Raw genomic sequence first — 27,398 nt, forward strand, 5'->3', positions numbered from 1 at the left:
AAAATTTTGGAGTTTTTTTCCCCGGGCCTCCACTGAAAATGGGTCTTGTGACCCAGTCGGACTATCCCCATTAACAAATGTGAAATAAATAAATAAACATTTTGTCTTCGCAGAGATTGGGACTTGTCTTGAAATTCCTGGAGCCAGGTAATGAGTAACCTATAGAGTGCTGCAGCTGCAGTGGCATGAGTCATCTTTCTGCAATAGCAGATCAAATTCCTTAACAGAGAATGTGAAGTGACATCCATAGGTATGATGCCTCTAAACAAGTTATTGTGTCACCTCCCTTAGTGTGTTAGCCTGCGAGGCTCCTGGTCATCACATGGAGTCACACAGTCAGTGATTTATCATAAACACTGTCCTTAGAATGGGACAGCTGGCCATTGGCCATTTCATCCTATCCCCCAGCTGACCCAACCAGCCACCCAAGTCAGTTACAGACCTTGGTTTATTGGCAGCGCATATGGACAATTTGTTTCTGTAATATTGGGCAGAAAATCTCAATATTCATACAGTCTTAATATAACTTTAGACTTCTTCTAAGTAAAAAAGCCAAAGAAGCATTTATTAAGTACAGGGATCTTGTTGCCCTCTAGTAAATACGCCCGCATTTTCATTACATCCACTTTTCCCATTATCACTCACAGACTGCAAATTAATAAATATAAAATGTAAAGACCATGGAAAACAAATATTATTTGTTGGAGATGATGGAATTATGATAATAGATTTATAAGATTTATAAGGTAAGCAAGACATGAGATCATGTTCACAGTAAACCCTTTTATTCAATGGACTTTTTCAGACTGTGAATGAACAACCACAATGCACACTTAATTTTGAGATAGGCCAGCTGATCAATGCTGTAATTCCCTTCTTTTTAAAAATAATTTAAAATTAGACAAGGTTATTCTGTATTGTACAATCTTGAAGGAATCATAACTCAACCAGACTCTTCCACAACTTGCTGTGAAGGAAAAACTAGTTTGCTTTTGCTTTCTTGTATTTTGTATTACTTTATTACCTTTGTGATTTGTTTTCTTTACACTGTATTTTAACTGAGTCACATAGAAATTTATCCCCCCCCCCACAACTGTCTTTCTAATTGCCTGCCCCGTATGTTAATTTGACCACATATCTCCTCCCCCTCTTCCCCTTCTCTGGCTGTTGAGATTTAAGTGCAAATGTATCATTTTGTGAAATCACTCCCCTTCAACTATTTAAATTGATTGGTCATTCCATTGTATTCCACAGAACCAGAATACAAAGTGCTTACCCCTTTCAATCTATCTTGCTCTTTTAAAATTAGTGCCTCTCCTCTTAGGCAGCTAAAGCTTACGTTACCCCCTCTTTCATATCTAACTGCTTAGTGCACACTGCAGTACTTAAGATATTAACCCATTTTTTTCCATCTTACCTTTAAAATCTGCAACATTTTTTGCAAGACCACCAATTATTGGAGAGCCCACATTCAGCCTCTCAGTAGTCATTTTGGGATTAGTGCATCTGTTTTCTCCTGGTGAGAGAAGGAGCACAGGAACATTATTTCCTGAAGACTGTCGATCACTGGAAAGCCTATTAGTGCCTTCATAGGTGAGAGCTTGGAATTTGTGCTTAAATTCTGCTCCTGGTGAAAGAAGGAGCAGAATGCATTGATTCCTAACTGTTTCTGGTTGGGCAGTGAGTGTCTGTGCTCGATGTTGCTGATTGGTCTGGTTGCTATTCAAGGCATCTACCAGGAAAAGTCTGTACAACAAGCCCACAGATCCTTGCATCATCTGGTACAAGACTGTGGATTACCAAACAGGCTGTGTCCTGCTTCTCATCTAGGGATTGGTGCCATTGTTTTACTTTTGATGAGAGAAGAAGCAAAGGAGCACTGTAGCCTAACAGAGAGAAGCTGTGGTGAAACCAGCACTAGTAGTAGCCATTCACATGACTCCCCTCTTTTCATCATTCTTAACAAGCTAATTCTTTTTTTTTCAAGAAGTACTGCTTGATTTGTTTCTAATTTAGAATATCTGCCTAAATACTTCATCCTTAAATTTTTAGGGTCTGCTTATTAGTTTCCCCTCAAGTGTTTGACAGTGCCCTGTTTAGACACAGACACCTTGAGTGGCATTTTTCCTGTAAAAGCATGATTGAAATTTCACCAAAACCTAGTTGCACACAGGACAACTAGTTTGCAATGGCAAGCTCTGACCCCAGAGTTGAAAACTGAATACTCCTGCCATTGCTTTATATTCTCACTCCATCTGTCTAATCAATAAAAAAGGGTCTGTTGCCATAGATATGAACTTTCTTACTGTCTCCGTTAAGAGCTTGATGGATATGGGCATCCCGGGCAATGAAATAATTGCCTCATGTTTACTGACAACCAGTTAATTCTCAAGCAAACTGATATGGTGTGTGAGAGATGTAGTTACACAATTTTACTGGAAGAAAAGCTCTCACATAAAAGCACTCCTGATGTCAATAAGGTTGTCAGTAGTACACATGCTGAACCCATCACACAATTCAAAGCAGACATATAGACTGACATAAGCTGAGGCACTTAAATGTAACCTTCCTGAACCCCAACGACCTCCTAGATAAAGTTCACATAACTGATACCCTCAGCAGCCCAGAATGCAGTCTTTCAAAACAACACCGACATCAACACATATAGCCACATCTCATGAGGCCTCTGCGTCTAAGCCCATAAGGCAAGCCACCACACAATCCAAAAGTCTGATCATTGAAGAATCCATCGTGAGACACACTGATGCCACTTTCATCAGGCTGAGTAAGGAGAAATTCATGGTCAGTTGCTTATCAGGGGCTGGAGTCCACACATGCACACACTCAGGTCATTGGACTAGAAGTACCAGTATGACTCAGTCATAGTCCATGTGGATGTCAGTGACTTGAGATATACCTCGCTAGACTATATGAAGAAAGACACCATAGAGCTCTTGGAATATGTGTTCCAGGCTGGTGTGATCCTAGCAATGCGCAGCATTTTACCTTCTCCAAGGATGATACCACAGTACGAACAAAAGATGACTGACTGTAATAATTGACATAGTTTCTGGTGTCATTTCAGGAGCATGCAATATTTGTCAGCATGGAAGGAGATGGTCAACAGACCACACTGCTTTGTCAGGGATGGTCTGCACATCTCTCCTCTAGGCTTTCAAATATTAGCTAAAACATTATTTTTCCCCATAGTGCCTTTTTTAGGCAATGCCAACTGAAAGTATTTCCAAGATAGGAAATAAAAACCAAGAAAATCTAAAGGTATTACTGCTCAGTGCTAGGAGTCTAAACAAAAAAACTCCACTTCCTAGAAGCTATCGTCACTCTAGAGAATGCCCCCTATGCTGTCAATGAGACATGGTTTAAAACTGTGGAAAGCACACCGACAGTGAAAGGTTATAATGCCTTCCACAGATTTAGACCAGCTACTATACAGACAAGGACTAAAGGTGATGTGTCTCAATTTGTATCAAAAATAAATATACCAAAAGGTTGGTTAAACAGGGCAATGCAGTTGAACTGCTCCATGTTCAAATCACCATAGGCAAAATCTAATACCACCTCGTTGCAAGTTACAGGCCCCCCCTCCATGACCCAGGAATCCCATATCATGTATTTAATCTTGTTGGAAACATTCACAATCCAACCCAACACCATATTCATGGGTGACTTTAATTACCCCACTATTAACTGAGTTTCCTATACAACACCAAACATGTAGGCACAGAGTTTCCTGTATTTTGTAAACACAAATTCCCTTTGCCAGATTGTCAATACACCAACCAGGGATGCATCCATACTTGATCTGGTCCTCACTAATATGGGAGAGTGCTGCACACCTCCCTGTGTAATGTCTTCCCTGATAAGGTCAGACCACAAAATTGTTTCCTTTGAAGTAAAACTAAAATCTGGACCCCCAGCTAACCCTGGAATATTCAGGAACTAGTCTAAGGCTAACTTCCTACTATTAAGTGATAACCTGGCAAAAGTTCAAGCTCCCATAAACCCTGAGAACACTGATGCCTATGCAGAATTGTTCACAGAAACCCTATACAATTATATTAATAAATGCCTAGAGTCAGCTGTACCCACCCGGAAGAAGTACAGAACTAACTCAAAAAACAAGACACCCTAATGGAATCACAAAATCAATAGGCTGTATAAGAGAAGGAAGAAAATCATGGCAAAACTTAGGAGGTCCTGCACCCAACAGGGTAAAAGCTCTGTCATCAAACTAAACAAACAACTCAGAGGACAAATAAAGTCTACCAAAGGCAAATTTGAGGTAAATTTGGGCTTCCAAGCCAAAGACAACCACAAAACATTCTTTAGCTATATCCGCAACCTCAAAGAAAATATATACTTGTGTGCAGCGCTCATTGTAAATGAGCCACCTATACTAAGCCAGAAGATATAGTAAACCTACTGGCAGCTCCATCTTTACCCCTGTATACCTCTCAACCTTCGCACAGGAAATACCATCAAATACAATTCCCCCTGCTATCACTAGGGAACAGGTCCTTAATGTTCTAAGACCAAGAACACTGCACACAGACAATATCCCTGGATGCCTTCTAAATAGCATGAAACATGACCTAACAGGCCCTCTGGAAGTGCTAGTTAACTGTATCCTCCAAACAGGCTTCGAGCTTCATGAATAGAGAACAGTAACAGTCATCCAACAGTCATCCCCTGCACAAAGATTAGCCATCTACACCCCTGGAAACTACAGACCCATAAGTCTCACTAGTCTTATATGCAAAGCCATGGAAAGAATTGTCATGGAAATTATCAATAATGATATAGTAAACCTCTAGACACTGGAACCAACCCAGTTTGATTTTGTCAAGGGGAAGTCATCCTTACTCAACCTGGTGGAATTCTTTGAGAAGGTCATCAAAGCAATGAATGAGGGTAAAATGGTTCACACTGCCTACCTTGACCTGACCAAGGCATTTGACCCAATACCCCAATTGGCATTGTTGAGAAACTCAGGAGAGTAGGTACAAACCCATATGTCATTCAATGGATAGTCAACTGGCTCACAGACACAACTGAGGATGTTAGAACTGGAGAGTCCAAAGAGGCCAGTCACAAGTGGCGCCTCTTAGGGATCGGTCCTTGGACCTCTCCTTTTTGGTATTTACTTCTTTGAAGTCAAGGCCAAAGTCAGTTTTCTCTGGCTGACTAAATTTGCAGATGATTGCAAATTAGGAGCTGTCATTGAATCCCATACAGACACTAATGCTCCCCAGGAAGGAGTGCCACAGACAAACAGCTGGTGTCAGAGACATGGACTAAAGCTACATGCCAAGAAATGGATAATAGTATCCTTCAGGAAGCTATCCACCCCTGGCAACTATCACATTGACAAGACACACCTTAGAGCTGACCCAGTAGTTAGGGACTTAGGGGCACACATAGACAGTAATCTAGCCTTTCCATCACGTGTCTACAGTAGTGAGGAAATCATTCTGTCTTGCTCAATTTATAAACAAAGGTATGGCATCCTGGTCCAAGGAAGTCATTGTTCCACTGTATTTGGCATTCGTCAGACCTATCACTGAGTACAGTGCCCCCTTTGGTATGTACCTAACCAGGCATATCCAGCAATTGGAACGTGCACAGAGATTTCTCACTAAAAGAATACAGGACATAAGTAAAATGTCCTATGCAGACCGCCTCAAGGCTGTATCCCTGTATTCTGTCTCCTACAGGCTGTTGAGAGGAGATTTATGGCTGGCATAAAGGAAATTGTCAAATCTCACACTGATGGACCTCCTGCATATCCACAAAACAAACATCACCAGAATTATCTATTCAAAAGACTTAAACTTTGCCTTTGATATAAATAGGACCTGCTGGATTGACAGGTATGTATCTCAGAGACTACTCCATCTCTGGAACAGGCTCCCCATCCATATGAAGCAGAGTTCCTCCCTAACCAAATTCAAGTGTAACTTGGACAATTGGATGAGGAACAAGAAATTCATCTCTGGTTTGACACCTACGTCTCTAATGGACACAGGCAACCTGTAAATGGTTCCTCTCCCAGGTCCCTGCTTATAAATGTTTCATCTTCCAAGCCCCTGCTTACACTTATCCAGAAATTGTCAGAGATTTGGGATGTGTAGCTAGACTTAAAAAGGCCCTTGTGGTTGTTAGCCTAGTAAACACCTATGAACCTATGAACTCTTATTGGACATCACTTTAAAACTGCAAGAGGGGAAGGGAATTTCCTAACCTTATCCTTTTTGTATGGAATCATCTTTCTTGAAAACAACCAACAAGGGAAATATTATAAACTAAATCAAAGGAAAACCCTTTAAGTGAAATTCCCTTTACTTACTTTTAATATAATGGATAGAAAGTGTATAATGGGTGCTACCTTCGATGCCAATTAAGCATATGCCTAAATGCTTAGTTTCTTCTGCTTTTATGGAACCTAGGTTGAATGATGAATATTATTTGATAAAGTAATTGCATTGGACTGTACATTTATTATACTTAAACATATGTTTACCAGGATGTCCATTTTCAGCAGATGCCCAGGGAGAAACGTTCCAGATGCATGTCTTTGGAATATGGGAGGAAACCAGAGTACCTAGAGAAAACCCACAAATGCAGGGAGGGCATTAAGGCTCTGTACGGAGGGTACCACAGCCAAGAATCAAACCAGAGAACCTCTTGCTGTGAAGTGACAACTCTAACCGCTGCACCACTGCGCCACCTGTACACATGGTATATGCCTTACTTCTATAAAGCAACTTTAACGTTAACTCTTGTCTATGTAAATATAACTTTGTTCTGTCAGTTGCCCCTGTGAGTTTGGGTCATGACTGAAAAGGGTCTGTTTTTTACTCTACTTATCTGGTTAGCAAATTGAAATAAATAAATAAGAGAAAAATAATATAGTCATAAAGTTAGTCAGTAGGCACAAGGATCTTAAGTGACAGGGGTCATGATAACCATGACTGTAGCAGTGCCAGCAGCAAATAATAAACCTACAAGTAAGCAGGACAAGAACTAAGAAGAGGTCACAATAACCAAGTAGCAGCAACATCAGCACTAAACCAATAGTATGAACAACAAGCAGGACTACATTAAGAACAGTAAGTGTGAGAAAATAACACAGCAGGTACAGCAGCAGTAATAACAATTGAGCACTATTAATACATTAATGCTCAAGGTGTCACAATGGGCAGCTAGATGCAGTTCCACACAAACACATTCAGGCTTCAGCAACTTTGTAATGTTGGTAGTTCAAGGGAGCACACTGGCCTAACAAGCAGTTTGATAGATTACTTGGAATGGGGTATTATGCAAAGCAGCCATTAACTACTATACAACATCAACTACCTTGGTGCTGTACAAGGCACAATGTCATAGAACTCTAGTCAAACAAAGAGCAAGATAAATCAATGCAGCAAATATTATAACAGTGCACAGTCAGCCAACAGCAAACAGAAAAATCACAATGCTAGCTTACTTAAAAAAATAATAGCTAAGAACACTAGAAATTACCCTTATTTTATAAGAGAAAAATTGCTAATACAGTTCTAAACTTTAAAAAACTGGCAGACAACACAAGCCTAACTGTTAGCTATAAATTAATTTGGTTATATTGTAGCATAGTACCCTGCCCCAAACCCACTTTGAGATGTGCAATAACAAACCCACAAACCTGTGCAGCATGCCTGAAATGCACACTTTGCCTGAAGTTAATAAAACAGAAAAATAAAATACTCAAATAACACTGATTGTTTATACTACATTACTATGCGACTATACAAAATATGCCAAACTCTTAATTTTCATAATCAGTTCTACAATTACTGCTTTCTGTATATACTATACACAAGGTATCTTCCTCTTTTTGATGTATACTTTCTATCAAATACACAAAATGATTCTACTTTCTGTGCAAACTTGCTGGTATCTAAACTCAAATTCCTCAGCCTCCAGAATATGGTTATTCCAACCCTGGAAATGTTGAATGGCACCTTCATTTTAATAGTTAATTTTATTTTATTTTGAATTTGGTAACCAAAGTAGAAAACTGATCCCCTTGGACCTATATCAGTTTCATCCCAGGGTAAACACAATGGATAACATGCATTATATATAGAATGAATGGCAAAATGCAAGATATATATATATATATATATATATATATATATATATATATATATGGGTTCCCTACATTAGACCAAAAGCTCGGAAGACTGACAGTCATATCACCGATGCCAGAAGACCGACAGAGCAGATAACTGACAACTCGTAATCCCGACAGTGAAAACACCGACATGGGAAACGTGTGAACGCAACTCGGTAAATGTGCGATAGTGAGGGATTTAGGGTTAGGGTGTGTGTAAGGTGTGTGTGCGATAGTGAGGGATTTAGGGTTAGGGTGCGTGTAAGGTAAGTGTGCGATAGTGAGGGATTTAGGGTTAGGGTGCGGGTAAGGTGTGTGTGCGATATTGAGGGATTTAGGGTTAGGGTGCGTGTAAGGTAAGTGCGATAGTGAGGGACTTGAGGGTTAGGGGCGGATTAAGTGAGTTAGGGTTAGGGTGCGGGTAAGGTAAGTGTGCGATAGTGACGGACCTTAGGGTTAGGGTTTGGGTTAAGTTTAGTGCATAGATAGTTGTGTGTAAGGTGTAGTGTAGCTTGTGCTGTATGTGTGTGTTGTGTGGAACAGCGGACTTTTTGTTTTGTTAACTGTCGGGATTGCGGTTTGTCGGGCATGTGAACTTTCGTGTTTTTGTGGTTTCGTTCTTGTGGTGTCAGTGTTGTGGGTGTCGGTGTTGTGTACTGTCGGTTTACTGTAGTAGACCCATATATATATATATATATATATATATATATATATATATATATATATATATATATATATATATATATATATATATATATATATATATATATATACACACACACACACACACACACACACACACACACACACACGCCTGTGTATATATGTATGTATATCTATATATATATATATATATATATATATATATATATATATATATATATATATATATATATAAACATATATGTAAATATATGAAGTAAACAGAAAAACTTCCACTAAAACGACTGCTGCCAAAAGAGTACAAAACAGCACAAAATCAGAGAAAGATACTCAGGCAGTATAAGACAGGCAGTCACTTCAGGAGCTTAAGCAAATTGTACAGTGTCTTATTAAAATGTTTTTTTAGAATCCAGGTAAGCAATTTCACAAATATAAAATTTGCTTCATCAGACCATCTCTCCAAATGAGCCAAAGTGTCATTTAAATATCAAAACACACCCTAAAGCTATTTAGAATGGCCTATCAAAACCATTCATGGGCATGATGTCACTGAATTTTCATTTTCATTATGTTAAGAGTGACTGACTAAACATGATATATATATATATATATATATATATACACATATGCATGTATTATATAAAGAGTGGAAATCAGAGCTGGCACGTTGAAAGAATCACAATGAAAAGCAGAGTCACAGAAAGGCATGTAGAGGGGAGAAGAATTTAAAGAGGTGACGTTTAATGACCAGAGATACAGCACTTGCATTTCCTAGATTCTTGAAATGTGCTTTTATTTCTGATAGGAAAATGGAGTAAGAGGAGTGATCTTTTAGAAAAGAAGGAAGAGATTCCCACAATTTGGGAACAGGGACTGAGAAAACATGGACTGAACAGTGAAGCATAGTTTGGGATATTTGGAGTAGAGGACATGAGCAGTTAAGATTTCTAAGTTGTTATGTTGCTGCATCTCTGGAAAGTCTGGCGGCTAGTGGGAGTAACATATCATTCTTAATAATTTTAAATATTTGAGGGGCAAGTAGAAAGTCATGTGAACAGATACTAATCAAAATAACAACAGTAGTAAGTGAAATAGTGTGTCCTGTTTATCAAAACTGATAGCAAAATTGCAGCATAAGTTCTAGATGCAATTTTATCTGTTGTTATGTCTTTGAAAGATGCCACATTTCCTTACTGTTATAAAAATTTCAAAAACAAGCATCTTGCAATGTTCTAAGTGAACTGAAATGGCAAGGTACATAATGACAGATAAAACTGCAAGTGATGTTTATGTGGAGGATGAGTATGCAGTAGGAATCCATGTTTCTGTCTTCTTATGAAAGTATGTAAGGTTTCTGTATTTTTGAAACATTTCTAATAACTAAATGTCTTGCAAAAACAGCACTGCATTCTAAGAAATTCTACAGAAAGTGAACACCTTGTTACAGTCTACCATATGCTGTTGAGAAAACATTTTCTTGTTTAAGTGACTGCTTGAGGAAATATGAAGTTTCTGCATTTTCATGAACATTTCAGAGTCTAAACAACTTATAATAATTTAAACGACACAATTCAATCCAAGCTGAAAAGCTATGGAATAATACTAGCATCTAGAAACACCAATAAAAAACGGAAAATGCAGCACGGACTGTCTGTAATGAAATCCTTTAATGATTCTGGTACCTCGGCCTTCGCCTTCTCATGGAATAACCAACATCAAATATACAGCCATATTTAAATAATCAAACATTAAATATTTAATTGAATCAATTAACTTTTTTCAAACATTTAAAGAAACAAATTCAACTTCATGTCTTACTTACAGTAAATTGCCTAATACCAACACCTCTATTATGTGCTTATCAAATTGCTTATACCAATAAATTCCTAACATTGAAATAAAAGAAAAAAATTTAAGTAACAAACATATTTATACCTCTAAATTCATACCATTGGGATTGAGAGTGTTAAAATTAATTAAAAAAAAGTTATTTGATTCAATTAAATATTTAATGTTTGATTATTTAAATATGGCTGTATATTTGATGTTGGTTATTCCATGAGAAGGCGAAGGCCGAGGTACCAGAATCATTAAAGGATTTCATTATAGACAGTCCGTGCTGCATTTTCCGTTATTTATTGGTGTTTCTAGATTCTAGTATTATTCCGTAGCTTTTCAGCTTGGATTGAATTGTGTCGTTTGCATTGGTATGTCTATTAACAGAGCAGCGGGAGCACCGGTGGGTGCTAGAATCAATCAGAACATGTTGAGCTTTACGGCCATTTGGAAGGATAGAGAGGAGAAATTTGCTTCCAGTGACCCATGGATATGTAGCCATAATGACTGCTCAATTAAATATGAAGAACTTGAGAGAATGATGATTAAGGAAGCAACAACATTTTATGATTTAAGACTGTTGGAGAAATATGTCAGCTCCAAGGGGGTTAAGAATTGAATGTTTACCAGTGTATGATTTTTCAGATGAAGAATCAGATCTCCTTTCTGAATGGAAGGAGATTTCTTTGCATTGTACTTTAAGCTGGTTGAGAGTGCTTATTAAATGAAATGAAAGAGCACTCACCAAGATGCATTCCAGCATTTTGGAACTACAAGAGCCATTAATAGGAGAGACATCGGAGGTCATTTTTGGACAAAATATGAGTGACATTAAAGCCAGGGTGTCCAAGATTGAAGCGGAGGTTATCCAGAGCAAGAAGAAGAAATTTACACGAGATTCCAATGATTATAAGACTGGGAAAATTTTTTCATGGCAATACAGCTTTAAGAAGGGGTGTGGTAGAAATGATGCTAAGAGAAGTAGATCTTGTGGTTCTCGAGAAACTTCAGTTTCATCCGTTGAGACAGTATCTGTGGGGAGAAAAAGTGTTTTGTTTAATGAATTAAATGCAGAAGTCACTTCCATCTCGAACGGTCCGAATGTTGCAGCTTCTACTGTAAATCAGAGTCCGGTGCAGAGGAAAGGGCGAGGTCGGCGGTTTCAAGGAAAGGGAAGGAGAAGATGATTCCGCTGAATGTATTTATAGAACTTTTGAGCGTGGACATTTATTGCACACTCTTTCTGAAGGGGAATGTGTTTCTTATTGCCACAAGGACACTAGCTCAGGTGAGGACTTGAGTATAATCAATTTATCTGAGTTATGTATAACTGAAAGCATAAGGAGTGTATTGAGTAAAGGTACAAAGTTCGTTCCAACTCATACTCCTACTTTGGCGGATGTGATTTTAGAAGCCAAAGAGTTTTGTAGGAAGTTATATTTGAAAGTGTTTTTTTGCTAGCAATATAAAAGAGGTGGTAAATTACCCCAATAGTAATATTGATAATGTTTCTGTGTTGGAAAGTTCGTTAATGGATATGTCTTTACATGAAAATGATATAGTGGACATTTTTTTGGGTGATCATGGACACGCTGCCACTGCTTCGGGTTTTGAATTTTTTACAGGGTATGGGAAGTTTAAAATACCTAAGGTTCCTTACATAAGTAATTTTGTTCCTCCTAAAACTAACATTAGTGTTAATGTGTTTGAAAAAACGTTGTGCAGACAAATTAAAATTGAGTTTAAGAGATACAAAAAGGGTAAAAAATATTTCAATTTATCTAAAGATGAATGGTTGGCCCTATGTGATTTAAGGGTGCTTAATGATAAGTATGTCTTTACTCAATCTGATAAAGGGGGTAATTGGGTAATTTTGCCCAGGGTTATGTATCTATATCAAACAAAACTCCTCATTAGCAGTGTTTAAGAAAAATCTTGATGATTGGATGGGAGATAGGAAATTCACCCCGGGGATCACTTCTGTGGCTCTGCTCGACAGTGGCACAGGAAAATAATTATCTTGGGTGGCGAAAGCCAGGGTACCTTTGGCTAGGCTTATATAGGCCCTAGAGCCAATAGCCTAGTACCTACCTATGAACCTATGAACCTATAAGGTACGAAGTTCGTTCCGACTCATACTCCTACTTTGGCGGATGTGATTTTAGAAGCCAAAGAGTTTTGTAGGAAGTTATATTTGAAAGTGTTTTTTGCTGGCAATATAAAAGAGGTGGTAAATTACCCCAATAGGAATATTGATAATGTTTCTCTGTTGGAAAGTTCATTAATGGATATGTCTTTACATGAAAATGATTTAGTGGACATTTTTTTGGGTGATCATGAACACGCTGCCACTGCTTCAGGTTTTGAATTTTTTGCAGGGTATGGGAAGTTTAAAATACCTAAGGTTCCTTACATAAGCAATTTTGTTCCTCCTAAAACTAACATTAGTGTTAATGTGTTTGAAAAAACGTGCAGACAAATTTAAATTGAGTTTAAGAGATACAAAAAGGGTAAAAAATATTTCAATTTATCTAAAGAAGAATGGTTGGCCCTATGTGATTTAAGGGGGCTTAATGATAAGTATGTCTTTACTCAATCTGATAAAGGGGGTAATTGGGTAATTTTGCCCAGGGATATGTACAATTCCATAGTTTCACGTTTGTTGTCTGACAGTAACACTTATGTATGTTTGTCCTCTAACCCTTTAGCAGAATTCAACAGTGTTTTGTATGATTTATTAGAAAGGGGTGAACGTTTAGGATTTTTTACATCAGCAGATGTTAAAAAGTTGTATATTAAATACCCCAAAGATGCAAAATTTTTTATCATTCTTAAGGTGCATAAGGATTTAAGAAATCCACCTGGACGCCCGATTGTGTCAGGTAAAGGTGCCTATTTACAAAACGTGGGCATATTTTTGGATTCTGTGTTAAAATGTCATCTTTCAAGGGTACCTTCACATGTAAAGAATACTAAAGAGATTTGTAATTTTGTTGGGGGGATTCTTTGGCAGAAGGACTATTATTGGGTTAGTGTAGATATTAAATCACTCTATACCTGTATCAAAATAAACTGGGGGCTTGAGGCAGTAGGCAGAATGTTAGGTTAAGGGCCACATATATCTTATATTATTACTTTATTAGAATTTTGTCTTGCACATAATTATTTTGAGTTTGATAAAAGGTTTTTTCTTCAGAAAGATGGCACAGCAATGGGTGCATCTTTCACTCCATTATATGCCATTTTATTTATGGGCCATTTTTAGAATTTGTTCATGTATCCCAGAGAATTTTTCCACAATAAGGTGATAAAATACAAAAGGTACCTTGATGACCTCTTATATTTATGTAGGGGTGATCCTAAAGAGTTTGAAGAGTTCATCACCGAGTTAAGGATCAATCCGTGCGGGTTGGACTTTACCTTTACCTTATGTGGGAATAAAATACAATTTTTAGATGTGGAATTTTATGTTGGGTCAGATGGAAGGGTGCAATATAGACCCTTTCATAAGACCACAGCGGTCAATAATTTTTTTACATGCATCAAGCATGCATAGTTCCCATCTTATTGAATCTCTTCCAGCAGGGGAATTTAAGCGTATTGCTAGCAATACTTCAGAAACCAATAGGGTTAAGTTGGAATTTAATCAGGTTTGTGAGAAGTTATATGCCAGAGGGTATTCCCATGAAATGGTCAGGAAAGCTAGAAATAATGTGGAAAAAGTATTTAAACATGGATATCATGATGAAGGTTCTTTTGGAAGTGATAGGAAGGACACAAGTAAGAAAATGTTTTTTAAAAATGTTCAATTAGATGAACAAGAGGACAATATATTTTTTGTTAATAGGTTTTTGGGTTTTTCTCCTGTTTTGAGAAATTTGGTGATTTCCTTGTGGCCTATTGCTAGTAGGGATGAAAATTTGAAAGATGTGTTACCTAGAAAAGTAATTTTTTCTTATGGAAGATTTCAGAATTTAAAGGAAGTTTTAAGAAGTAAGAGTAAAAGAAGGGAGATAACAAAGGCAGGTGCATATGCCTGTGGTAGATGTAAAGTTTGTGAAAAAAATCAGAAATCTAGATGGTAGGAGGATTAATGGCATTTTATATAATGCCATGGATCATTTTGACTGTAATTCGTTTGGTGTGATATATGTTATCGGATGTAATTGTCCATTTCAGAAGTGGTATTTTGGACAAACCAAACGCAAGGTCAAATTGAGAATTTTGGAACACCTGGGTGATATAAGAAATGTTAGGTTAGATAGTCCAGTGGCAAGTCATTTTTATGAGAAGCATGGGGGATCGACAGAAGATTTGATTTTCAGTGTCATGGCTAGACCCTATGTGGTGGGTTTGAGTAATAGCAATTTTCAAAGAAGGTTATTAAATATGGAATCAAGGTTTATTATTAATTTTAATACTCTCTATCTCAATGGTATGAATTTAGAGGTCTAAATATGTTTGTTACTTAAATTTTTTTTTTATTTCAATTTTAGGAATTTATTGGTATAAGCGGTTTGATAAGCACATAATAAAGGTGTTGGTATTAGGCAATTTATTGTAAGTAAGGCATGAAGTTGAATTTGTTTCTTTAAATGTTTGAAAAAAGTTAATTGATTCAATTAAATATTTAATGTTTGATTATTTAAATATGGCTGTATATTTGATGTTGGTTATTCCATGAGAAGGCGAAGGCCGAGGTACCAGAATCATTAAAGGATTTCCTTATAGACAGTCCGTGCTGCATTTTCCATTATTTATTGGTGTTTCTAGAAACTTATAATAGTTACTGGGTCTCCTAAAATGACACAGTGTGATGGGCTAAACTGAAGATCTTATGTCCTTAATCTTTCCATAGGGAATTTGCTAGAAGTGGTTCAGTCAGTATTATTATTATCACCTTCAGTCTCTTATTCAGTTTTATCCATTTTATTTAGACTTTTAAGAAAGCTTCCCCTTTTGGCTAGTATGTTTAATCTCAGAGGTTTTATAATAGTTTCAGATGTGTGAGGAACATAGTCCTCAAGCAGAAAATTCATAGGAGCTAGCTCCCAGAAACAAACAAAAAAAAAACCTTAGAGTTATAATCACTTGAAGCAATGATGTTACTGCTGACCATTTTCACTCAGCAAAACAAAATCTACTTGATTCCAATATACATGTACAAACACACACACACACACACACACACACACACACACACACACACACACACACACACACACACACACACACACTCTGAAACAATGAGTGGCTGCAGCTTGCACACTTTTAAGTATGTATGCGATTAAATATCATTATCTTTAATCACAATCTTGGCAAAGAACTGACTCAATTTTCTAAACAATTTTAATCCCTTGTAGCAAGAATTTTACATACAGCTGGCTTTTGTAACTTATGTAGTGTTTGACATGGTTTTCTGCAAAATCCACTCAAAAAATGCTCAACAAAGAATATCACAGACCCCTTGTGCAAAGTATGTATAGGTTATAAAATGCTGAATGTTGCAAATATGTTTTAACAAAAATAAATTTTCTGATTGAACTCATTGCAAGCGTATATTTCTTCACACTTGATCAGAAGACTCCCTCCTTCCCACTGGTGGCTTGATAAACATAAGTCTTTTCCCTAGGCCATTCTTTTGTACTACTGTATCTCATTTGATGGATAATGAACACTATGGGTGGATAGCTGTACCTGTACCCCAAGCACTGGCCAACCCAGTCACTACAAGCAGCTTAGCCACAAATCTGACTCAGGTCACCTAGGATGTAGTCAGCTATGCAAAGTGTGCTGGCTCAACTTTATTGTTTGTACTTTCTATAGAATGCATGAGTCTGTAGATAATAAATTTAGTTCACTGTCTAATTGTTTATGCCTAGATTTTAGCTACAGGACTTAGGTTATTCATTTATTGGTATATATAAAGGGTAATAATAACTCTTCAATAACTGCTATACAAAAAAAGGCTTACCTAAAAAAAAGTGGTTTTGGTCATTGAAATGTCATTTATTTGCACAGCTGCATGCTTTATGTTATGCTTGGTTGCTCTGAAGCAGTAACAAAGCCCAGTACCACATACTAAAACATTAAAGACTTGTCATATCTCATCAAGTTTTAATTGATTTTTATGAAAACCAGCTGCCACCTACTACGCAATCAAAAAGACAGTATGTGATAACAGAGTTGGGTAACAAAAAAAACATAAAACATGATTTTGGTAAATTTTAAGCAATGCTTCAAAATTTTCTACCTTTAGAAGTGAAGATTAAAACGGAAAGCTACTTGCAGATGAGGCTGCAGTATCTTTTGGGCAAGCACACTATACACATCATCATCTCAACTCTGGACTTACATTAAATACTGTGTGTGTGTATGTATATATATATATATATATATATATATATATATATATATGTGTGTGTGTGTGTGTGTGTGTATATATATATATATATATATATATATATATATATATATATATATATATATGAGACTACCTGAAAATATCAAAACCCCAGAAGATTGAAGATGACATTGTCAAGAAGAAATCAGCAAAAACTCATTTCAGCAAATGACCAAATCAGCAAATGTATTCCCAGGGTAAGTAACCTGTTGGCCAACAAAGCAAACTTTGCCCTTTTCCCAACTGTTGTGCAATCTTGGATTTTATATATTTAGTTGGGGGGGGGGTTGGGGATGTTGCAGTTTAATTTTTGTGACATTTGACGTTAATGGTTACTTACCCTGGGACGATATTTGTCGATCTGGTCTATCGCTGATGTGAATTTTCGCTGATTTTTGTCTCAATGATGTCGTCTTCGATCTTCTGAGGATTCGATGTTCTGAAGTAGACCCACATATAGATAGATATATAGATTCAGATTTTTATATATACATATATATATATATATATATATATATATATATATATATATATATATATACACACACACACACACACACACACACACACACACACACACACACACACACACACTTATATAAATACACAGGAAAGATAAGTAATGAAATAGACATTTTACCTCAGCAAAGTCCCATCGTGTAACTTTGGGTTATTAGTACCTTTTGTATGGTTTAAATTAATAGAAGCAAATTCTTTTTGAAACTGGTCTTCTACTTCAGAGACGGGCAGGAAACTTGAGTTAATGTACCTGTTAATTTTAAAAATAATCCATGTTATTTCAATTCAGTATTAGTGCAACATATTATTAAATATTTGAAAGAATTAGGATATACATGCTTCTGAATGTATTCCTTTCATAAAGAAATATATTATTTTCAAACTAAAAGCATTATATTGATAAAGGTAATCTAGTTACAAATGGTATGAAAAAAGAAAAACGGCAGCAGTGATATAATTTTAATTTTCCATTTCTCATGACATGTTAAAATACACTCCCATGTTCTCAACTAAAGGAAGATTTTTAAGCACAAGTTATAAATGTGAGGGTTATTCAAGGAAACCACACTATTCACTACTACATGAGGGCAAGATGATATATTTATACTTAATAGCAATACAAATAATGATAATTGTCTGTCAGGTAACAGCTCCAGATTTTATTGCTAATTAATATTCTTTTAAGATTTCATACTGATACAATAGGTAGAATACCAAGTAACTAAAAGTAACACAATTGTTATGCAGAGTTGAAGTACATTTGTAGTACTGAGGTATGCTTAGGTTAACCAACTTATCTGCTTTAATGAACATTAATCACATTCACTGTGTTTTGTATTTATTGACATCTAGTAGCATTCTCTTGCTTTTGTATAATTCAAGTTACAAATAGCTTTCTTACCACTTTAAATATATAATATCATCTAGTAGTATTTTTGATTTTCATTTACAATAGGATGCCATATCAGTCATTGTCAGTGAACATTCTAAAAGAAAAGAAACTTATTTGATTGTAGTTGTAGAAGTTGCTTACCACAAAAGCCAGTGAACAGAGTGTTTTGTACAGCTTACTTGGTGAGAGGTCTCCCAGACAAGCAGTGTTTGGCGGCTGTGATTTGTTGCAGATAATAATAGTTACAAACATAGACCTGTTCTGCGGGCTTGTACAGTTAGGCTTGGAATTCTCTAAAAGGAATCTCCTCATTTTTCACACACAAAATGAAATCATGAGTACTCCTAATGGGATTATAATGAATTCTGAACTTCCATGTTTTTCACTACTATTTCATCAGCAGTTGTTTAATATCCAAAAACTGCTCCTCTTTAGGAAAACGCCATACTGTTGTGGAATGTGATGCAAGATCTGAAGAAGGCTTAGAAACCATGGGCATACAAGTCAAGATATTGAAAGATGAAAAGGTGTACATTGACTGTAGAATAAGAGGCCTATTTTATAGAGATGAATCAGATAGAGAAACAGATGTGAGAGTGAGTATTGTTTTGGGTTCATTGACAATTGGTCTGTTCTATATGAAAAAAATTTATATCTGGAAACTGAGATTTTATTTCAGAAGGCCTTTTAGCTCTTCTAAAAATGTAAATGATCTTTGAAGAACACTGCCTGAAATCAGCTGCAAATCTGCAGTAATGAAAATTTCTCCACTTGGTTGAAGAAGCACTGATTAAAATTAGTGTTCAGTTGAGAGATTGAAAGAAAGGAATGCAAGGCACCTATAACAGGTGGAACCATTTTGGGTATGACAAAGACAAGCTATTATAATCAGAACTGTTAAACCTTGCTTTGCATTCATTGGTTCTTTCTGAATTAAGAGAAGACAGAAAGTACACTACATTCTTTAAGGCTAATGAAAGTAATTAACATCTATCATCCATGCCAGTACTAAAAAATGCGGATGCTGTCTGTAATATCTGGAAATGCTGATCACTGTCCTCTGTGGTAAACAGGAGCATGAGTGATGTCCAACAAAACTGATAACTAAAAAAATATATATTTTTTTTTCTAGTCTTCTGCTTTTACAATCTGATGAAGTATATATCTGATCTTAAGGATACAAATCATGCACAGTGACAGTGTTAGTAAATAAAGCACAGATGTTCATCATCTCTGTTTGTGGAGGCATTTTTAAATGGAAGTGTATTCCAGGTAGGTATTCCCATCATCAGCTTGCTAACTTGAATTACATACTGCCTGCATGTATGCTTACACTTATGAAGAAAATGTCATTTTCATATTTATTTATTACAGTCATGTATTTTCTCTTGTGTTCAGTAAACTGTACCCTTTGATCAGTGTCCAAAATGATGAAGAATTTGCCTTAGTGTATATCTCTTATTTTTGTTCCTCTCATTGAGACTGCCTAATTCCCATCGTACTTCCTTTTCATGCATTAATGGTGATCCAAAGATTTGCCAGATATTTCTAGATATATCTGTATCTGTATCTGCCTGTCTGTATATCTATATCTATATATGGATCTAGGTCAGATGCATATCTCTCAACTATCTAGATTTTTGCAGAGTGTCCAGATCTTTGCCTCATATGTTTGATCTGTTCCTCATAAAAGTTGTTGTTGTCACTATGTAATGACATACATTTGAAATTTAGACTTCATATCCTTCAGAAAATGCATGCTAACACAAATCCTGTTATGCTAACAACTTTCTACGTTTATAAGAGTAATATTTAAAATCTGTCCTGATTTTTGGTCTCTGCCCCCCATTATTTGAGGCTTTGTCCAGATTTCTTGCTCTAAGAGGTTGAGAGGTATGGTCACAAAAATCTACCTTTTTAAGATCACACTGCAGTGAGGAAAAGGGTAAATTTCCCGATCTGCACAGTATCGCATTCTCCATTCTAAAGCTTTGAGATTTCAAAGACTTGATCATATGGTCCCGACCATATGAATTTCAAGTTTCTGAAAACTCAGTCAAGTGATAGGGACCCCTATATATATATATATATATATATATATATATATATATATATATATATATATATATGTGTGTGTGTGTGTGTGTGTGTGTGTATCCAAATCTATATCTAATCTATATCTGTTTCTGTATGTATATCTATATCTATAGCTGTATTTATCTGAATCTATATAAATAAATTGACAATGAATACATCAAGATCTAAATGTCGACACTTATGGTAAATTAAAAATATCAATATTCAGCCTATCAAAATAGAACACCAAACACTCTTTTTTTTCAAATTAGTAAATATTTAAAACTCTGTAACAGTAACACTAGACACCCTTTATCTAAATAGTGATATTGTTAAGGAAAAGTTTTGTAAGGTAATGTATATGTTTGGGGATAGGGGCATGTCTCTTGTCACTTTCTGCCCTCATCTACAACAATCCTTTTGCATCAACAGTTGCTTCTCCTTCAGTTTCATGGGAATTAAGGACCACTTGTGCAATAAGCTTGCCACCTGGCACAATTCCATACTTTTCCATCTTTTTTGCCATTTCTTCTACTCCCTCACCCCTTCCTTTTTTTATAGTGTTCTTTATTTACCATGCTTTTCTGTTTTTCTGCTTCATTATTTCTGTTGTTTTCCATCTTTTTCACTGCATTTATTTTTAACTAGCTGAATGCTTTATTTATATTTACAATGCTTTTATTTTCAACTCCGTTAGTAAGCATGAGAGATTTTTCACCCACTGCCTACTGGAACATTCTATTCTCTGTCCCTTTCAGTATATTCATAGGTTCATAGATTGGTACTAGGCTATCGGCCCTTGGGCCTATACAAGCCCAGCCATAACAATTCCCTGGCTATTTCTTCCCACAGTATTTATTTCCCTGGACCCCTGTCTAGCAGGGTGACTGATGTGATCACCAGGGTGAATTTTCCATCTCCTATCCTATCATCAAGGTTCCTTTTGAAGAGACTTCCAAGAAACCAAGGCAAATAAGATAAAAGATAATCCACAGACAGGAAGAACCGAACCAAAAAGCACAAAGTGCAGCTTTATTGAACAACAAACAGGTCAATAAATCAAGCGCTTTCGCCAGGCAAATACCTGGCTTTCTCAAGATAAAAAGTAGTGTGACTGAAAAGTTTAAATACTTAAGCATCTGATCACATGGTACTTAATTAGTTCAACAAACATCCACTTAAGAAGGCAGTTAATTAGTAACTGAACTCAGTGAGTGAAAAGTATGCATATGAAAATGCAGAATAAAAGTTCAAATAGTGAAAACACTAAAAATAATTTAAAAATCATTTAAAAATCATTTAAAAATGATGTACAAATGTGTGCATAAAAAAATCACAAATATGTAAGATAAAAGACATTTGCTAATTGTAACAAGAAAATCATAGCCTAGCCCTTCTCAGCTTTAGTACACTGGATATATTAATGGCCTCATTGAGACCAGGGGATTTTGCAGCATTAAGTCTAAGCTGCCATAAAAGTTCTTTATATTCAAGGCGGGCTTCCCAGTCACCTCCTCTGGCATCCTGGGTCACCTGTTCAAGAACCATAAACTTAAGTTTCATGTTAGGGCAAGAAGCAAGATGTTTAAAAAAAGCATTAGTGTCCTTCTTTTTTGTAATGTCATATTGATGTTCATAAATTCTTTTTCTAAGGGGTCTCTCAGTCTTCCCTGTGTAGAAACTACAACATTCTGTGCATAATCCTAAATACACCACCTCTTTTGCTCCGCAGTTGTAATATCGGTCAGCGTCAAATCTAAATTTTCTAGATGGAAGATAAAAAGAACTATCATTCATGATAAAGGAACACTGCTTGCATGCCCCACATTTATAGGTACCAAGTTTAGGGGAACAATGCATTGAATCTGATAGATGCTTTCTTTCAAATAACCCTTTTAGGTTAATATCCCTTCTAGTCACAAATTTGGGACGTTCCTGGATTATCCCTTTAAAGTCATCGTGTAGCGTCAAAAGTGGCCAATGTTTAAGCACTGTGTGTTCCACCAGTTGGGAATCCTGTGAAAATGTGTGAATAAAACTATTATGCAAGTTAAAGTATTCCAAATTCTCAAACTGCTCAACTTGCTGAAAGCCACTCCCTAACAGATGAAAATACTTGGTTTGTCTATTATCTGTCACTTCTTGGGCCATGTTGTTAACCAAGGAGGTAGGGTAACCTCTTTCTAAAAAAAGTTTTTTTAAAAACTCAACTTCTTCAAGAAAATATTCATCAGTGCTAGACATCTTAGATGCACGAATGAATTGCCCCTTAACCAAGCCCTTCTTCTGGTGAAATGGGTGACCACTGTCAAAATGAAGGTATGAATTAGAAAAGGTGGCTTTCCTAAATACCTTGGATTTAAAGGTGTGATTACAGTAGTCCTTCTGTATTTATATATGCAGGTAGTTCAGTAAGTCCTTACTAACATTATAAGTGAAAGATAGAAAGTGTGTGGTACAATTAATATAACTCATGAACTCAAGAAAGTTGCTCAGGGTTCCTTTCCACAATAGGCAGATGTCATCAAGGTATCGCTTATAATGGACTATGTATTGTACCCAACGTGTGGAAAATATAAAATTGTTCTCCCAGTAATGCAAAACTATGTTGGCGTATAATGAGGCACATGTAGCACCCATTGCAACCCCCTTTTTCTGTTTAAACAGTTCTCCACTGAAAAAATGAAAATTATTATCGAGAACAATTTCCATAAACTCAACAATTAAGCTGATTGTGTTGGAACTAAGGCCGGATTCAGAGGCCAAAACTTCATTGAACCACTCTAATCCAATAGAGTGTGGGATGCTGGGGAACAATTCTACAATATCAATGGTTGTCATAAGTAAATCAGGATGAAATAACCTAATTTCTAAACCCATGAGAAAATCCCAAGAATCCTTGCATACATGCTGTAGTGTAGAAGAGAATTTCTGTGTAATGTGGTCAATAAACTTGCTCAACGGTTCAGCGATACCTCCAGCCCCCGAGACAATAGGTCTAAATCTCATGGGGTCTAAACCTTTATGGGTTTTGGGTATTCCAAAAATTACCAGGGTCCTAGGTTTATTGACGTGTAAATAGTTATATAACCTTTCGTTAATAACTCCCTAAATAGGCGGTCCGATAACAAAAAATTGATCTTGGAATAGGCTAAATTTAACTTGTTCCCAGAAATCAATTCATACTGCTCAGGATCCTGGAACATGTTGTGGAGGTAGGTGTCATATGCAAAATTATACATCAGGACCACCCCCCCTCCCTTGTCGGGTTTCATCACCCTAACACCGTCCTGAATAAGGGACTTGATTAAATGTTGTTACTTAGAGTCCAAATTATTAGATGGAGAATGTGTTCTGCTAAAACACTGCTTTCTTAAATCCATTTCCACCACCTCCTCAAAAACCTTAAGAGAGGGGTGTAGAGGGGGACTGTAGGTACTAGCCCTTGCTAGCTCTTCTTTTGTGTGTGGTTGTCCCTTAAATTGTAATGCTAGATTTAAATGTCTGACAAATAACTTTAAATCCACTAAAGCATCAGTCAACTTTAAGGGGCGTAGTGGAACAAACTTGAAACCCTTAGTAAAAAGCTAAAAAAAAAAAAAAAAAAAAAAAAAAAAGATTGTATGAACATCAATATGGCATTACAAAAAAGAAGGACACTAATGCTTTTTTTAAACATCTTGCTTCTTGTCCTAACATGAAACTTAAGTTTATGGTTCTTGAACAGGTGACCTAGGATGCCAGAGGAGGTGACTGGGAAGCCCGCCTTGAATACTTGAATATAAAGAACTTTTATGGCAGCTTAGACTTAATGCTGCAAAATCCCCTGGTCTCAATGAGGCCATTAATATATACAGTGTACTAAAGCTGAGAAGGGCTAGGCTATGATTTTCTTGTTACAATTAGTAAATGTCTTTTATCTTACATATTTGTGATTTTTTATGCACACATTTGTACATCACTTTTAAATGATTTTTAAATGATTTTTTAGTGTTTTCACTATTTGAACTTTTATTCTGCATTTTCATATGCATACTTTTCACTCACTGAGTTCAGTTACTAATTAACTGCCTTCTTAAGTGGATGTTTGTTGAACTAATTAAGTACCATGTGATCAGATGCTTAAGTATTTAAACTTTTCAGTCACACTACTTTTTATCTTGAGAAAGCCAGGTATTTGCCTGGCGAAAGCGCTTGATTTATTGACCTGTTTGTTGTTCAATAAAGCTGCACTTTGTGCTTTTTGGTTCGGTTCTTCCTGTCTGTGAATTATCTTTTATCCTTTTGAAGAGAGCCAAAGAGGTTTAAGTCCCTGGAGCATGTGTCTCTGAGGGATTGGGATTTCTTTAAGTGTAGCATGTCCAACAGCTCTGGGTTTGACATGGCCTTGTATGTTAAGCAGAGATCACCTCTGAGTAGACGATATGCGACAGAGTATAGGTGGAGTTTTTTTAGACGGTCAGCATAGCACATCTGCTTTAGGCCTGTGATTCTTTTAGTGAGGTATTTCTGCGGCCTTTCCAGTTGTTGCAGATGTCTTGAGAAGTACATACCAAACGTGGCTTTGTATTCTATAATGGCTCTAATGAGGGATGAGTACAGTGGGACAATGAGCTCCTTTTTTCTGGATGAAAAGCCCTTAGTGATGAGGTGTGCCACATTAAAGGATTTCCTGACTGTTGTGGAGATGTGGTTATCGAAGGTGAGACCACTGTCCACCTGTTTCCCTAAGTCTCTTATCACACTTTTGGTGTTTAGTGTACTGACACCTATGTGGTAATTCATGGGTACATGTTTTTTCCCAAAGGGGATAACTATACATTTCTTGGCATTGAGCTTTAGTCCATGGCTCTGGCACCAAGCATCTGTTTCTGTAAGGCCCTTTTGTAGAATATCCACATAATTTAGGGATTCAATAATGGCTCCCTGTTTGCAGTCATTTGCAAACTTTGTTAGCCAGAGTCCCTTAGTGCTGGCCTGTACTTCAGAGAAGTAGATGCCAAACAAGAGTGGTCCCAGGACTGAACCCTGAAGTACTCCACTTGTCACTTGTCTGGAGCTGGATTTGGAGTCAGCTACTTTTACAGTGTGGGTTTTGTCAGTAAGCCAGTTGGCAACCCATTGAGTGATGTAGCGATTAATGCCCAGCTTAGTAAGCTTATCTATGATTCCAAAGTGGGGGATGATATTGAAGGTCTTGGCGAGGTCCAGATAGGCTGTGTGGACCACCTTCCCCTTGTCCATGGCTCTGGAGACTGATTTGAAGTAGTCAATCAGGTTCAGGAGACAAAATCGGCTTTTCACAAACCCAAACTGTGTGGGGTCCAGTGTTTGAAGATTGCCAATGTCTTTGTTTATAAGTTCCATGATAATATGTTCCATGGCCTTGCAGCTCAAGCTCGTCAGACTGAGGGGTTGGTAGTTCCCGGGATCCAGGATGGATTCCTCCTTGTGGAGTGGGATAACTGTAGCTGTGTGCCACTCAGTGGAAACGAAGACTGAGGTGAGGCTATGATTAAACATGACACTTAGGTGAGGTGCCAGTTCATTTTGTAGTTCATGCAGTACACAGCCTGGGATGTTGTCTGGTCCCATGGATGTTGTATTCTTAGCTTTGGAGAGTGCATTATTTACCTGTGTGGCCATTATTACTGGAATTTGGCAATCTTTCGGTATTAAGATGGGCCTTTTAGGGGGTGGGGAGGGGGGTGAAGATTGCACTGAATCGATCTGCCAGGATATTGGCAATATCCTTGGGATCAGGATATGTAATGCCATTTTGTTGTAGCTCCGAGCAGATCTGAGCATTGCCATTTAGATTCCTGACATAGCTATCAAATGCCTTGTGGTTGTCTTTGAAATCTTTGGCAATTTTATTTTCGTAATTCGATTTGGAGGATTTTATGAGGTATCTGAGCTTCTTACTGAGGCTGGTAAGGGAGTTTTTTGCATCCTGGGATTTTCCTCTTTTCTGCAACAGTTTCTTCCTTTTGTTGTAAAGTTTGTTTATGGCAAGGGACCACCAGATTGGCTTCCTTTTTTTGGAGGAGAGCATCTTGGTTCTATTGGGGATGGCTTGATTCATGCATGAGTGGATGTGCTCGTACAGTGCCTTAGTGTAGGATTCAGCATTCAGACTTTCAGTTCCCGTCTGCATGGGTGTCATGAAGTTTGTCACTTCTGACTTGAGTAGCATGAAGTTGGCTTTAGAGAAATTTTTTACGGAGGTTTCTTTACTGGGGGGTGGGGGTGGGATGTGGATGTCAAGGGTGATTAGCTTATGGTCAGACCTGACCAACGAGGGGTGACCATAGGTGTGCACCATCGATTTCCCATGTTGGTAATGACCAGGTGTAGGATACTGGAGTCCCTGGTGGGACTAAGGATTAGTTGATCCAGGGTGTTGGAATTTATGAATTCCAAGAACTGTTGGGTAAAGGTGTTGGTACACAAGTAGTTTTCCCAGTTAATGGCAGGGTAGTTGAAATCACCCAGTATTAGGGTGTTTGGTTGTATCTTAATATTTTCCAGTATGTTTAGAAAGGTGGAATGAAAATCATGAGACATGGTGGGAGATCTGTAGCAAGCTATTGTCTGTGTTTATGGCTACAAGGTATGCCCTGAAGTCTGGTATATCCTGGTCTCCCTCTCTTCTATTGCCTGTTAACCTTTCCCTGCCTATTTTTCCCCCTTATCCTTCCACACATGCCTCATCAGGAAAAATTAAGTAGCAAAATCATTTGAACTGCCCCGTTCTTCCTTCTAAAGACCTAATCCTTCATCTACATTTTCAAATTCATCCTAACAGTTTCTACTTTTCTAATTCACGTTCATTT

At 37.0% G+C, this 27,398-nt stretch overlaps 1 protein-coding gene across 1 annotated transcript in view; it reads right to left on the minus strand.

Annotated features, from left to right (window-relative positions):
* The window catches only part of LOC122805304 (transmembrane protease serine 3-like), a 609,068-nt gene that overhangs the window by 485,350 nt on the left and 96,320 nt on the right, over window positions 1-27,398 (minus strand). Inside the window, exon 5 of the mRNA XM_044075392.1 lies at window positions 17,716-17,844. Coding sequence (XP_043931327.1) covers window positions 17,716-17,844 — 129 coding nt within the window. The remainder of the gene's footprint in view (window positions 1-17,715; window positions 17,845-27,398) is intronic.

The sequence above is a fragment of the Protopterus annectens genome, chromosome 6.part1, assembly GCF_019279795.1.
Source record: "Protopterus annectens isolate FY-2018-M chromosome 6.part1, PAN1.0, whole genome shotgun sequence".
Lineage (NCBI taxonomy): Eukaryota > Metazoa > Chordata > Ceratodontiformes > Protopteridae > Protopterus > Protopterus annectens.